Source organism: Haplochromis burtoni, unplaced genomic scaffold, assembly GCF_018398535.1.
Source record: "Haplochromis burtoni strain Fernald_Lab_line unplaced genomic scaffold, NCSU_Asbu1 Contig_20, whole genome shotgun sequence".
In the NCBI taxonomy this organism is placed as follows: domain Eukaryota; kingdom Metazoa; phylum Chordata; class Actinopteri; order Cichliformes; family Cichlidae; genus Haplochromis; species Haplochromis burtoni.
In genome coordinates, this window is record NW_024582381.1 from 537607 (window position 1) to 549236 (window position 11630).

General features: G+C 43.0%; 2 protein-coding genes across 2 annotated transcripts; one reads left to right on the forward strand and one right to left on the reverse strand.

Annotated features, from left to right (window-relative positions):
• Positions 1-147: 147 nt before the first annotated feature.
• On the reverse strand, positions 148-4687 carry ftcdnl1 (formiminotransferase cyclodeaminase N-terminal like 1). The gene is made up of 5 exons (XM_014339225.2): positions 4553-4687; positions 4182-4277; positions 3744-3899; positions 1938-2126; positions 148-1122 (listed from the first exon to the last, which is right to left on the reverse strand). Exons 1-5 carry the CDS (start codon positions 4665-4667, stop codon positions 686-688), a joined length of 993 nt encoding a protein of 330 aa, XP_014194711.1. The 5' UTR covers positions 4668-4687; the 3' UTR covers positions 148-685.
• cunh2orf69 (chromosome unknown C2orf69 homolog) lies at positions 4525-9196 on the forward strand. Its single transcript, XM_014339228.2, has 4 exons — positions 4525-4677; positions 6490-6764; positions 7456-7694; positions 8037-9196. The coding sequence occupies exons 2-4, from the start codon at positions 6495-6497 to the stop codon at positions 8512-8514; spliced, it is 987 nt and encodes a 328-aa protein (XP_014194714.1). The 5' UTR covers positions 4525-4677; positions 6490-6494; the 3' UTR covers positions 8515-9196.
• Positions 9197-11630: the final 2434 nt, after the last annotated feature.

Consider the following 11630-nt stretch of genomic DNA (forward strand, 5'->3'; position numbering starts at 1 on the left):
ACGCTAATGCCTGACCTTACCCGTCGACCTGTCCATCACCTCTGCAAACAAGGAACTCAGAGCACCCTCACCTTTGACCCCATCCGTCATTCCAACTCCACTGCACTCTATGTGAACTTGTGAAAAAAATACCAAAAGAAAAGCATCAACTGTTAAACTTTTTATTAAATGTGATGTTTTTAGTCTAAAGGTAATCACACAAACTGATCAGTCATCACTCAATGTTTCAGTTTCTCTCGGTGAGTTTATCTGTTTTTTCAGTTCTTCTGACTGACTTTTTTGCTCATTTATTTAACAGGCACCACAGCGAGGAGTCACAAAATAGTGACTCTGTAGGTCAAACTGGGAGGAGATGATGCACCAGAATGCCTCATGTTTTATTAATAAAGTTTAGTGTATTGATGACATATCACAGGGAGAGGAATATGATATATTGCTATATCAGGGGTTCGTCCTGCTCTGGGGAAACACAGAGGTTCATGAATCTAAATCTGAGAACCCTGAAAGTGAAGACCTCCTGACTCAAACATTACTTCAAATAGAAAAACTATTGATGCTATAAACTGTATTTGTGCAGCGGTAGAACATAAAGCAACACCGGTGGTACCTGAGGGCTCAATAACAGTCAGTTTCCATGGTAACGGAGGCGGAATCTATCACAGATTATCGACTTTAGTTTTTGTTTTCACATGCGGATCCTGCGCTGCTCTTTCCAGAACTCGGCAATCCCCTGAGACAGAGCATACTCTGCTAGGCCCCTGCAATCACGGGGGGTGAACCCCACCAAGGCCGTGCCCTTCATGCTGACCCCCTGTCTCCCTGCCAGCTCGGCGACCCTCGCCGTGATGAGGGAAGCTGGAGCGTGACAGTACGACTCGCCGCCGATGCTGAAAGACGGCCAGGGTTCACCTGCGGTGAGGTGATCTGGCGGGGTCCCCTTCACGCTTTCCACATTACAAGCGATTTCCACAGCGCCCCCGTGTGGTAGGGCCAGCACCTGCACTCCAGGCAGGCCTCCCGGCGTCGACTCCCTGATGGCTTTGGCGATGCTGCGCCCCAAAGAGACGTCCTGGGTGTCAATTGTGACATTGCAGTTCATGACGTAGGGACCTGCCCCGACACCTGCAGGAGATCAGACGAATCGGAACTAAATGAGCTCCTTTAAATCAATAACAACATTTTTTGCAGATTTTTACTAGTGAGACAAAAGTTGCATAGCAATCCTCTTCCTTCTGAAGTCTTATTCACATTCAGAAACAGATTGTTCTACTAGTGCTCTGCAGTCCTCAGACCTAAAAAATGGTCAGAGTGGCAGAAGCTGTACTGAAAGCTGAAGAGGAATGGACACAGCACAGTCCCCCGTGTCAGACAGAGCACTGCCCAGTCTCACAGACTACATGTCTATCAGGTGGTGTGAGGTGAGCCAGGACTAGCCAGGACTCTCCAGCTCTGCATCAGATGTGAAGTGAGGGCAACTGGTTGACAGTCATTTTTCTTGGATAGTGACGACTTCTTTGGTACACGTAGTTCACCAGATGTTCTCCGGAACACTATGAATCCTCGATCTCCCATCTTGTTTGCCTCCGGTAAATTATTTTTTTTCTTTACAAATCCAGCAGTGCTTATAATAGAGACTAAATGTTGCAAAGGCAACAACAGGATACCTCGGCTGTGTGAATCTGATGCTTAACACCTTTTAGTTAGATTCAGAATGTGCTAACAGGCTCAGTGGCCTGACTTTTTTTAAATCTGGTAACACGTCAATGTTATTTTTTTTAGCTGTGTGAACTTTTCAGATTTTTCCTTTCAAAGGTCAGAATAGAGAAGGGAGACAGCCTGTGGTCAGACTAACAAACAAACAAAGATAAAGTCACCTGTGTTGTGTAATCACACCAAAGAGACACTCTAACCTTCATTACCTGCTACCTCTGGCTCACCTGTGAGGCCGAATCGTTTCTGTGGCTGCGGCCCCACGTCGGCCCTGATCGCCCGCAGGTCTGGCGTCTTCTTGAACCAGCCCATCTCCTTCCTCCTGTGCGCCAGCCCTCGCTGTAAGGGGAAGTCTGCCCAGCCAAACAGGAAGGCACTGGTGCCCTGGACCCTCTCTGTAAGTCCCTGAGCCACAGCTGAGCCCAAGCAAGAGCACAGACACATTTCAGCTGACTGGCATACGGAGTGCACGTCATCACGTGCACACAAATTCAGAAACGCAAAGGTGCAAAGACTGTGACGGACCAAAACACACCCGCGGGAATGTAATTCAGACGGATGGAAAATACGGACACATGGGCTGCTTATTACATGCATGCATGAATACAGTGCTTGTTAGTGGGTTGGCCAATTACCATTTTTCAATCACACCACACAGATTAGCATACAGAGTGCAGTCTGCAGGCATGAGGGCAAAGTGTTGAGTTATTGCTCATTATCAGATAGACACATGGCTGCGAAGTCAGCTGGTAAACTGTGAAAGTAATCAACAGCCCAAGAAAATAGAAAAGACGTCACATTATCAGCTACATGCAGGTGAGACATGCTTGTAGAGACACAGTGGATGAGCTCATGACCGAAAATGTACTGAGGAATAATAAAAACTACATACACCCTGCTGAATATGTCTGTGAACACACATTGAGAATTTATTTTAAGTCACATGTGATATTTGTCTAAAGAACTAAAAATAAATTACGAGCACTGACAGCCAGTGAGGATTTAAAATATAGCTGTGATTCCCAGCCAGGGGTACATGTTAGATAGGATTTTAGGGTTATGTGGGAAGTTGTGTTCAACTAATCTAAAAAAAAATGCAATAACAAGTAGATCTTAAAATATTTTACTGGAAAAGTTAGCAGCGGTAGCAACAGGGTAATTCAAATATATAAATGATTTAAATAGGTAGATAAATAAATAGTTAAATAATGACTGGAAAGAAAGGGAGAAGGCTTGAATTTATAAAATAACAACTAAACCTTTGAGAAGTTTTCATATAATAAACAAATTCAAATTTTAAACAAATATAATGCATAACTGTTGAAATAACTCACCTGGCTAACAGTATGGAAACCTTTTTTTAGCTAAACCACTAGCTAAAAAAGCAAGGCTAGCAGTTAAAATCATTAGCCAAAAATGTGCTGTCAGTAAATAATTAGAATTGCTTTTTAAAATTATAACGAAGGGGGGAAATATCCAACTATTAACTTTTGAAATAGCTAAATAATAATTCGGTTAAAGGGCTAACAGTTGAAAATGTCATCTTAAAATGTATACTAACAAATAAAATTGTTAGCTTAACATGACAGACAAATATTTTAAATGGGTAAAAATTATAAATGAAAAGTTTTAAATACTTAGCTAAAGGATATCTAGCTAAAAGTTGAAATGATTAGCTAAAAACATAATTAAATGATGTTAGCTAAACAGATAAATATTTGAAACTACAAGCTTACTACAAGTATGGATAGCAATTAAAAACATAAAAGTATCGATTAATTGAAATAGCAAAACAAAAACTATGAATGAAAGTAGGGTTAGCAGTTGAATATTAAAGGGTTAATAAACACAGGAATTATTAGCTAAAAGTATGAGTAGTAGTGGAAATTTTTAGGTGAATTAATGGAGAAACTCAGAAGGTTAGTTAAACAATAATTAGTTTGAATGAACACTTCATTTGATGACGGGGTATTTAAGGAGGGTACAGTGTTTCAGGGGTACATTAACTCTCAGGAACACTGTGAAACACATACCGAGCGCCTCTTTAGTACAGTCCTCTGCCCTCATCTCCTCCCCCAGTGGGTAGATGGGTATGAGGTCAACAGCGCCCATGCATGGATGGACTCCTGTATGAGTTTGCATGTCAATCAACCCGCACGCCTTCTCGCATGCACACAGGATCGCCTCCCCTGGAAAACATTAAAAAACACCACCAAATAAAAGCTGCAAACTTTGACTGCTTTCACTTTTAAGACTGTCGTGTTTCGAACAAGGATTCGTAGAAATTATTTTTTTCTCTGTGATCCTTGTTAGAAAAAGGTTCTTACTGGGGTTTTTTTTTATGTGTCTTTAAATCCCTCACAAAGCTTATTAAAGGATTGGAAGCTGGAGCTGAACCCATTCATCCATCTCTCAGGAGCAAGAGAGTGAATATGGAACATGTTAGAAGCACAAATACAAAGAGGACTTACTGATCGAGTCGATGCTGGACACAATAGTGATGACAGAGCGGTTGTAGTCATAATCATTAAAGATGTTTAACACCGTGGTCCCCTCACGCCTCACACCTGAAGCACAATAAAGACAATACATGTGAATAAATGTCTAATAACAGGTTATATTTTACAGGTAAAGGGCAAATTTAGTGCTTAGAGTAGGGTGGTTATCTGATTATCATCTGGCGCCATCATGGATGACATAACTGCGTACAGGCAGTGATTTTACAGCTAAGAGTTGGGTATATGTAGTGGCTTGCCCTTCAAACTGAGGCTGTAAATAGTTTACCAGCAGTTAGCTCGTGTTGAAATCCAAACTTTTTTTCCCGCTGGTACCTTGAACTCACCTTCAGTATTGTACAACGCTGCTTTGGCCACCGTCTCTACCAGATCCTTCCTGCGAGCTTCAGAAACATTGAGGAGACACGCCACCAGTCTCCTGCCCAAAGAGCTCGAGGCCATGCTTTATCAGGTATGCAGAACTGGGAAAGTAGAAATGCAGCCACTCATTAGATGAAAATTTGAATGTGTAACCAATAAAATGCAATCATGGGAAAAAGAAAGTCCATATTCTTTCAATTCCAAGGGTTCATATATGACAACATTTTAAAAATCCTTAACATTATTTACCAGTTTCAGATGACCAACTCTATCTGTCAGACAGATGGCCTCACATTTCACTCTACAATACTTTGGTATGCCGAAGAGCTCATGGTCAACTCAGGCCAACCCTCCACCACTGTGCTTGACAACTGGTACAATTGGTACGAGCTAAAAATGGCTGCATTATTTACATTTTAAAATTTGTAATTATCCCAGCATGTATCAAAGTACCAGCCAGGTGACATTTTCCCCATGTTTTTGCTGTTGCACCCACTTCTTTGAGCTCATTCCTTTGAGAAGTTCAGGAAATACTGTTTTTATTTCAACTGTTTCATGATAAATGGTACAGTTCATAGAGCTGCATCTTCATCCCATCAAAAAATGAAGCAGTGAAATAATACTTTTGATTTTTAATGCAATTCTAAGTGTAACATGGATACTCAAGCAGCAACAGAATAAGTACATGGGCTATGAAAAGTTCTCCAATAAATATAAGCTGCTGCATAGTGTGTTTAAAAGCTGAAGTTACCTTCCAGCAGATGAATGGAACTCTTCTTATGTGCAGAATGACCTTGATAGATTAGTTTAAATGGTTAATTATCAGTCATATAATTATTCAGTGTAGCTTATAGTAATTATTAAGCCGAGTGGTGGTGCAATGGTTTACCCATTGTGTCTGCACAGCTGTTTGCACAGCTGTAGAACATGTACAAAGTCCAGCCTGGTGTAAACTATTTTGCTGTGTTATGCAGGCGGAACCAAACATGTCAGTGGCACACTTGAAGTATGTGCAGCGTTTATAAGGAAAAAGGGGCAATATAAACTATTTCTGCGGGAAAACACTCACTTTGCACTCGCTTCAGCGCAGCCGCTGCGAACCCACCCACATCAAGATCCACGGAAAGGTAAACACGTTCATTTTATGTGTTCAGCTAAACTTTGGAAGTCTCAGCACAAGATGGTTCCACCCCGATCCCAACCATAGACATTTTGAGATGTGTTTATGTATGTGCGGTCCTCGTATGTATTTTTTTAAAAATAAAAAAGGTCTGGGGTGTAAATATTTTTTCCTGGACATGCTGTTACCTACTTATTATTTTTGGAAAATAATACAAATTCCATAAAATTATGAAAACATTCGGGAAAAAAATTAATTAGTGGTTTAATAAGTGTCAATTTTATTTATTTTATATCCATAAATATCCTCGGTTCACATCGATGACAGTTCACGTTTCTCACCACAAACGTGGTGTTTTATACGATTGCTTTGTTCTTCCCTTGGCGTCGTTAGACCGCGCGGACGAAAACGGAAATACAAAGGAGGGACTCATCCGATTCCTACCGACGAGAAAACGCAACACATGCGCAGTAGCGCGTACGTTTCCTGTCACTGCAGTCGTTTGTTATTTCGGTGGGTTTGTTTTTGTTAAACAGCGCCTCTTTGTGGACAAAAGGAGACTCTAAAACTGTGACAGTGAAGTAAATCTTGGAAGTTTATTCCGCAGGTGTCGTAATGTGAGGCGGACAGCGGTTGTAGACGCCGTGTAGTTGTAATTGTTTGCGTATAATAAGGCTGTGTGGCCCGGTTTGGCGCTACCCGCTGATAATGTGATGCTAACTGACAGCAGCATGGAGCGAGTGCGCAGATGAGGAAAAACGCCAGCTCATTTTCTTATTTTAGAGTCCATGCTAGCCGAACGAGCAGCAGTACTGGACCTGACTTTAATAACTGCGGCCAAAGCGATGACGACGTCACCCTCCGAGCTCCGGGGGCTCCACGCCTCGGCAAGCCGGGATGCACTGTCGGGAACCCCGCTGCAGAAGCTGCAGAGGCTGCCCGCGGTGCCCGGGAACCTCCCCAACCGAGTGAACGACCTGCTGCTCCTGCGGCCTGACCCGGAGGAGCAGGAAAAGAGCAACAACCGGCACGTGGTGTTTTTCCACGGGGATATTCAGGTGAGAGTGATGGAGAAGGTCTCGGGTGGACATGGCTGCCATGGCGAAATTAATCCCTGAATACGATTACTGAGGCAGCTCTGTGCCACCTCCTGTGTGTTTAATGTTGGAATCAGTCAATGATTTCTTTCAATAAACCAAATAAAAATGCGGGGAGGCCAGTCCATGGCTGATAGTGCTCCATTGTGTGTGATTCTGTCCAGGTATGATTTTACTGCCTCTGCAGTGCGTTTTGGATCATTGTCATGCTGAAAAATGAAGCTGTTGCCAATCAGACCTTTTCCCCATGGTATTTCATGGAGCATCAAAATCTGACAGTTCACTTTTGCCGAGATTTCCAACACCACTGGCTGAAATTAAACCATGACAGAGCCTCCACTTTCTTTTACAGATAGATGCTAACTCTCTCCTGATCTCCTCTGTACACACTGATGATGATTTGAACCAAATATTAGGACTTATCACTCCATCAGACCTGTTGCCACTCATTTTCAGTCCAGTTCTTGTGTAGTTTGGCATACTTTAGCCTTTTCTTACACTGAGACATTTCTGATGCGGCTTCAGGCTTTATTCCCCTGAAAATGGTCAGGAAAAAGGACAGGACTCAGCTGTGCTGCTCTTGTTCTGAGATCATGTAGGACCTCTATGTTGCAAAAAGCAGTTGTAAAACTTCTCATTTCTCTCTGTGCAGAACTTCCAGGAGGAGATGGCGCTGCAGCCTGAGGGTGCCCAGTGGCTCTCCTGGAGCCTGGAGAGGGTTGCCTTCACTCTGGGCTGCCGTTTCCCTGATAGACACGTGTGGGTGGTGAGAGCCTCGCGCATGTACCTGCATAAGTTCAGCTGCTACCAGAACTTTGTGGAGAGCAACATGTTTGGGGCTCCGGAGCACTCTCCATACTCTGCTGACTCTGGAGCGTTTCACCACCTCAGGTTTGTCACTGGAGCTCATTTTGTCTTGTTGAGATATTATTTAACTTGATTACTTTGGCTAAATTTTATCCAGCCTGTATATCAGTTAAGAATAAATTAAGAAAGGTGTAGAGGCTTAAAAAGTCACCTGCAAGCTAAATCATCTAGCTCACAGATGATGACACAGAAAAGGGCAATTTAATGGTGAAAGCGTTTCCCGTGTCTTTTCCCAGTTTTCCAAATTTTATGTTTTTGGAAAACATGACCAGGTCTAAAGGTGTGAAGGACAGGAAAATGTTGCTGTAATTCTTTGAGATGATTTTGGATCTTTTCTCTGAGTCTGAGCAGCGTTTCTGACCACAGGGCCCTGCTGAGCCACGGCATGGAGCGAGCCAGCCTGCCAGACCCGCTCCAACCACAGGGCGGCGCTGACAGCATCCCCTCAGGCTTCTCCTTGACCCTGGTGGGCTTCAGCAAAGGCTGCGTGGTCCTGAACCAGATGGTGTACGAGCTGCCCGGGGCCCGTGCTGATCCGCAGATGTCACCCTTCGTCAAGCACATCTCTGACATGTTCTGGCTGGATGGTGGCCACCCGGGGGGCAGTGAGACCTGGGTGACAGACAAGCAGGTCCTGAAGGAGCTGGCTGGCAGCGGCGTGTCGATCCATGCCCACGTGACCCCTTACGAGGTGTGCGACCCGATGCGGGCCTGGGTGGGCCGCGAGCACGGACACTTCATCAAAACTCTGGAGGAGTTCGGGGCGTGTCCAAGCAAGAAGCTGCACTTCAAGGATGACCCGCCCTCCATCGAGAACCACTTCAGGGTCATCCAGGAGTTTTGAGCGCTTTATGTGATCTTTGTGTCTTATTGCTGGTCTTACCTCAAACCTTCAGATTTAAGGGCTCAGATGAGTCGGATGCTGGTTTGTTAAACGCGCTAACCCTGAGGTGGGATGAGCTTTCCTCTGTTCTCCACTGTCTTCCTCTGAAAGTCCTTCAGGCTAAATGAAAGTTTTTCCATTTGCTCAGACTTTATGTTGCTGCCGAGCTGCTGGTTAATATCCGGTTAGTTTCTCTAACTCAACTTGTTTGCGTGTTTAGCTGCAGCAGAAAAGCTTCTTACATTCTTTCTATACCTGCACTAGCATTGAGCTCATTTTAGACACATGAATGTTTGAGAATCCGCTCTCCGGGTGGACGTCATCAGCAGGAATATCTGCTGATTGTGTTTTAACTGTAATGAAATAACAAGCAGACACTTAAAGTGTTTGAGTTCATTCCTTCAGTTTGATGCTGATGGTGGATTTCCATCAATGACGAGTCAGAAAAAGGACAAAAAAGCAGTTTAGATTTATATTTTTAAGATAAGACACTGCAGGCTAACAGAACTGTTCACTTTTTGAAGCCATTGAAGTTCCAAAACCAGACTTTAAAAAAATCTTAATTAAGATTAATTATCTCATAACGAGTTATGTGTGTAAATTGCAGACTGCTTAAAAAAAAAAAAAAAGGTGCCTGCAGCGTCTCCTCTTAAATCGCTGCAGTACGTTTTATTCTGACACACAGTCACTTCAAGGTGTGTTCACTACGTATTCTGGAGCCGTCACATTTCACATGGTCTTCATCAGCACAGGATGTTCTGCTGATGAAGACCATGGGGCTCATAGGTCAGCTCTGTCATCACGTTTGGAAATCAACTTTTAAACGGTACAACTATAACAACAACCAAAAACTTTCATATTTTACTGTAAATGTTTTTAAAATATCAGATTTTATGTTTTCCTGGAGGAAAAAAAAAAGTCCATCTGCACAGATTTGTTTTTTGTTTTCAGTAAAATGCAATAATAACAAGGAACACTCAGGTGCTTTAGTATTTGGGCAGTGGGGCAGTTTTAGTTTTTTGCTTTGATTAAATCTGAATCACACCATGTGATTAATCTGTAGATGACAGTTGGGTGCTTCTCTTCTGGCCTGAATTGCTTTGGGGTGAGCTGTACAGATGTCTGTCTTCTTTTAAATATTATGGAACTCTATAAATCACCCATCATATTTTTGGATCTTTGAGTAGGTGGGTCGTGACTTCTCCTTTCAGAGAGGGTGTGTGGGAGTTCTCCACACCAGTCTACATGTGTTTTGTGGACTTTGGGATGGTTTGGCTGGGGTGACCTGTAGGGGGTGTTCCTGGATTTCGGGATATCAGGCACGCTGTTAAAAGCACTTTGGAGCCTGCAGCTGCAGCGAGAGCTTGGTTCACTTCTCCATCAATAAGCCAGACTCCCTCAGGGTTGACCTTTGACGCTGATTCTGTTTACAGCTTTCATGAATAGAATATCAAAACAGAGGCTGTGGGGTTTGGTGCTGTGGATGCTGTACCGATCTGTTTTTTTGTGAAGAGCGAGCTGATGATCTACACCTACATCCACAAGCTGTGGATGCTGACTGAAAGGCGTCCAGGACACCAGAGGTGGAAATGAGCTTCCTCTGAAGGCTTTGGGCTTTTGGGGGTGTCTGAGTAGAGCAGCTGCTTTCCCACATTTAAAGGCATTGGTTGAGGTGTAGTGGATGTCCTGGATAACTTTGAGGCCCACGACTGCTTGGATAGATCATGTCTGCTGGCTTGGGTGGTACAGCGAGGATGTGTGGCCTTGGCGTCTTCGTTTAGGTCACTGCTCCTGTGACTTAGACCCAAAGAACTGGTAGAAACTGGATGAGTCTAATTAGTGGAAACAGATGTTGCTGTTGGTTGTTTCAAACACTAGAAGGCGAGTGCCATCTAGTTCTAGGTGAAGGTGGACATCTTTACAGCTAATATCTCCAAAACCATCTATGGACCCCCTGTCCAGATACTTTTGGACCTGAATGTATCTCATGGTGGCAGATGTGATGTGTTTTTATGACACTGGGTGGGGAGAAGGACAAAAAAAATCTGTAAACTTGCTTGCTGTGTCCAATTAATGAAGTGGATTATTCCTGTAGGACTTCTGGTAGCTGGCAGGGCAGCATGCACTGTACATCCATCTGTATGATCTCTGTATGAGCTTAAATAGCATCTTTGCACTTTGCTGATGGCTGCGAGTCGTTCTGCTGAATGTAACTTCAGATGCATTCCATTGTTTACTACTCGCTGTATGTTGTGCTGTTTTTTTTTTTTGTTTGTTTGTTTGTTTGTTTTTAAAAACAAAACAAACTAAGGAGTGGATTTGACCTTTTAAAGGAGATTTATTCAGCTCAGCTCTGATTGGTTTTGTTCTTAGACTCTGTACTGCTGTATGAGTCAGTTAAAATAATCCTTATTTATGTCACATGCTCTCAAAATGTTAGTGGCTGTAACAGTCAAAGAAACTTACTGTCTGGACTATCTCATTAGACGTCCACTGAGTGGGAGTTCTTGAAGTAAATCAATGAAGTATGTAAATATTAAAATGCAAAGCTGAAACAATTCTTCTAACATGGAACAAAGGTCATCAGTTTTTATATAGTTGTTACATGTACCCAACAAATATCCCTGGGAGGGTTGATTGAGGAAGACTATGTAGGATCAGCCTCTGCTAGTGCCAACTCAGATATGCCGATTGTCCCGCTGTGGTGACCTTTGAACTGAAAGAAGCTCTTAAGGTACTTTGAGCTGATCCATTATATTTAACAAGGCTTGGGACTGGTGCTAAGAGCACAGCAGCTCACATTTGGTCCTCCAGTGTTTAGCTCCATGGTGCAGTGGTCATGATATCAGCTTCCATATATGAGCCTTTATTAGTCTTTGTAGCCCAATTCCTACCATTCACACTGATGGTGGGTAAATAGCCTGTATTTGTATAGCGCTTTTCTAGCCCCTAAGGACCCCAAAGCGCTTTACACAACCTATCATCCACCCATTCACACACACATGGGTGACATAAAAACCCTATAAAGATAATGATGTATATTAAAAGGTTAATATGAAGTGTTTGAAACATTTTTA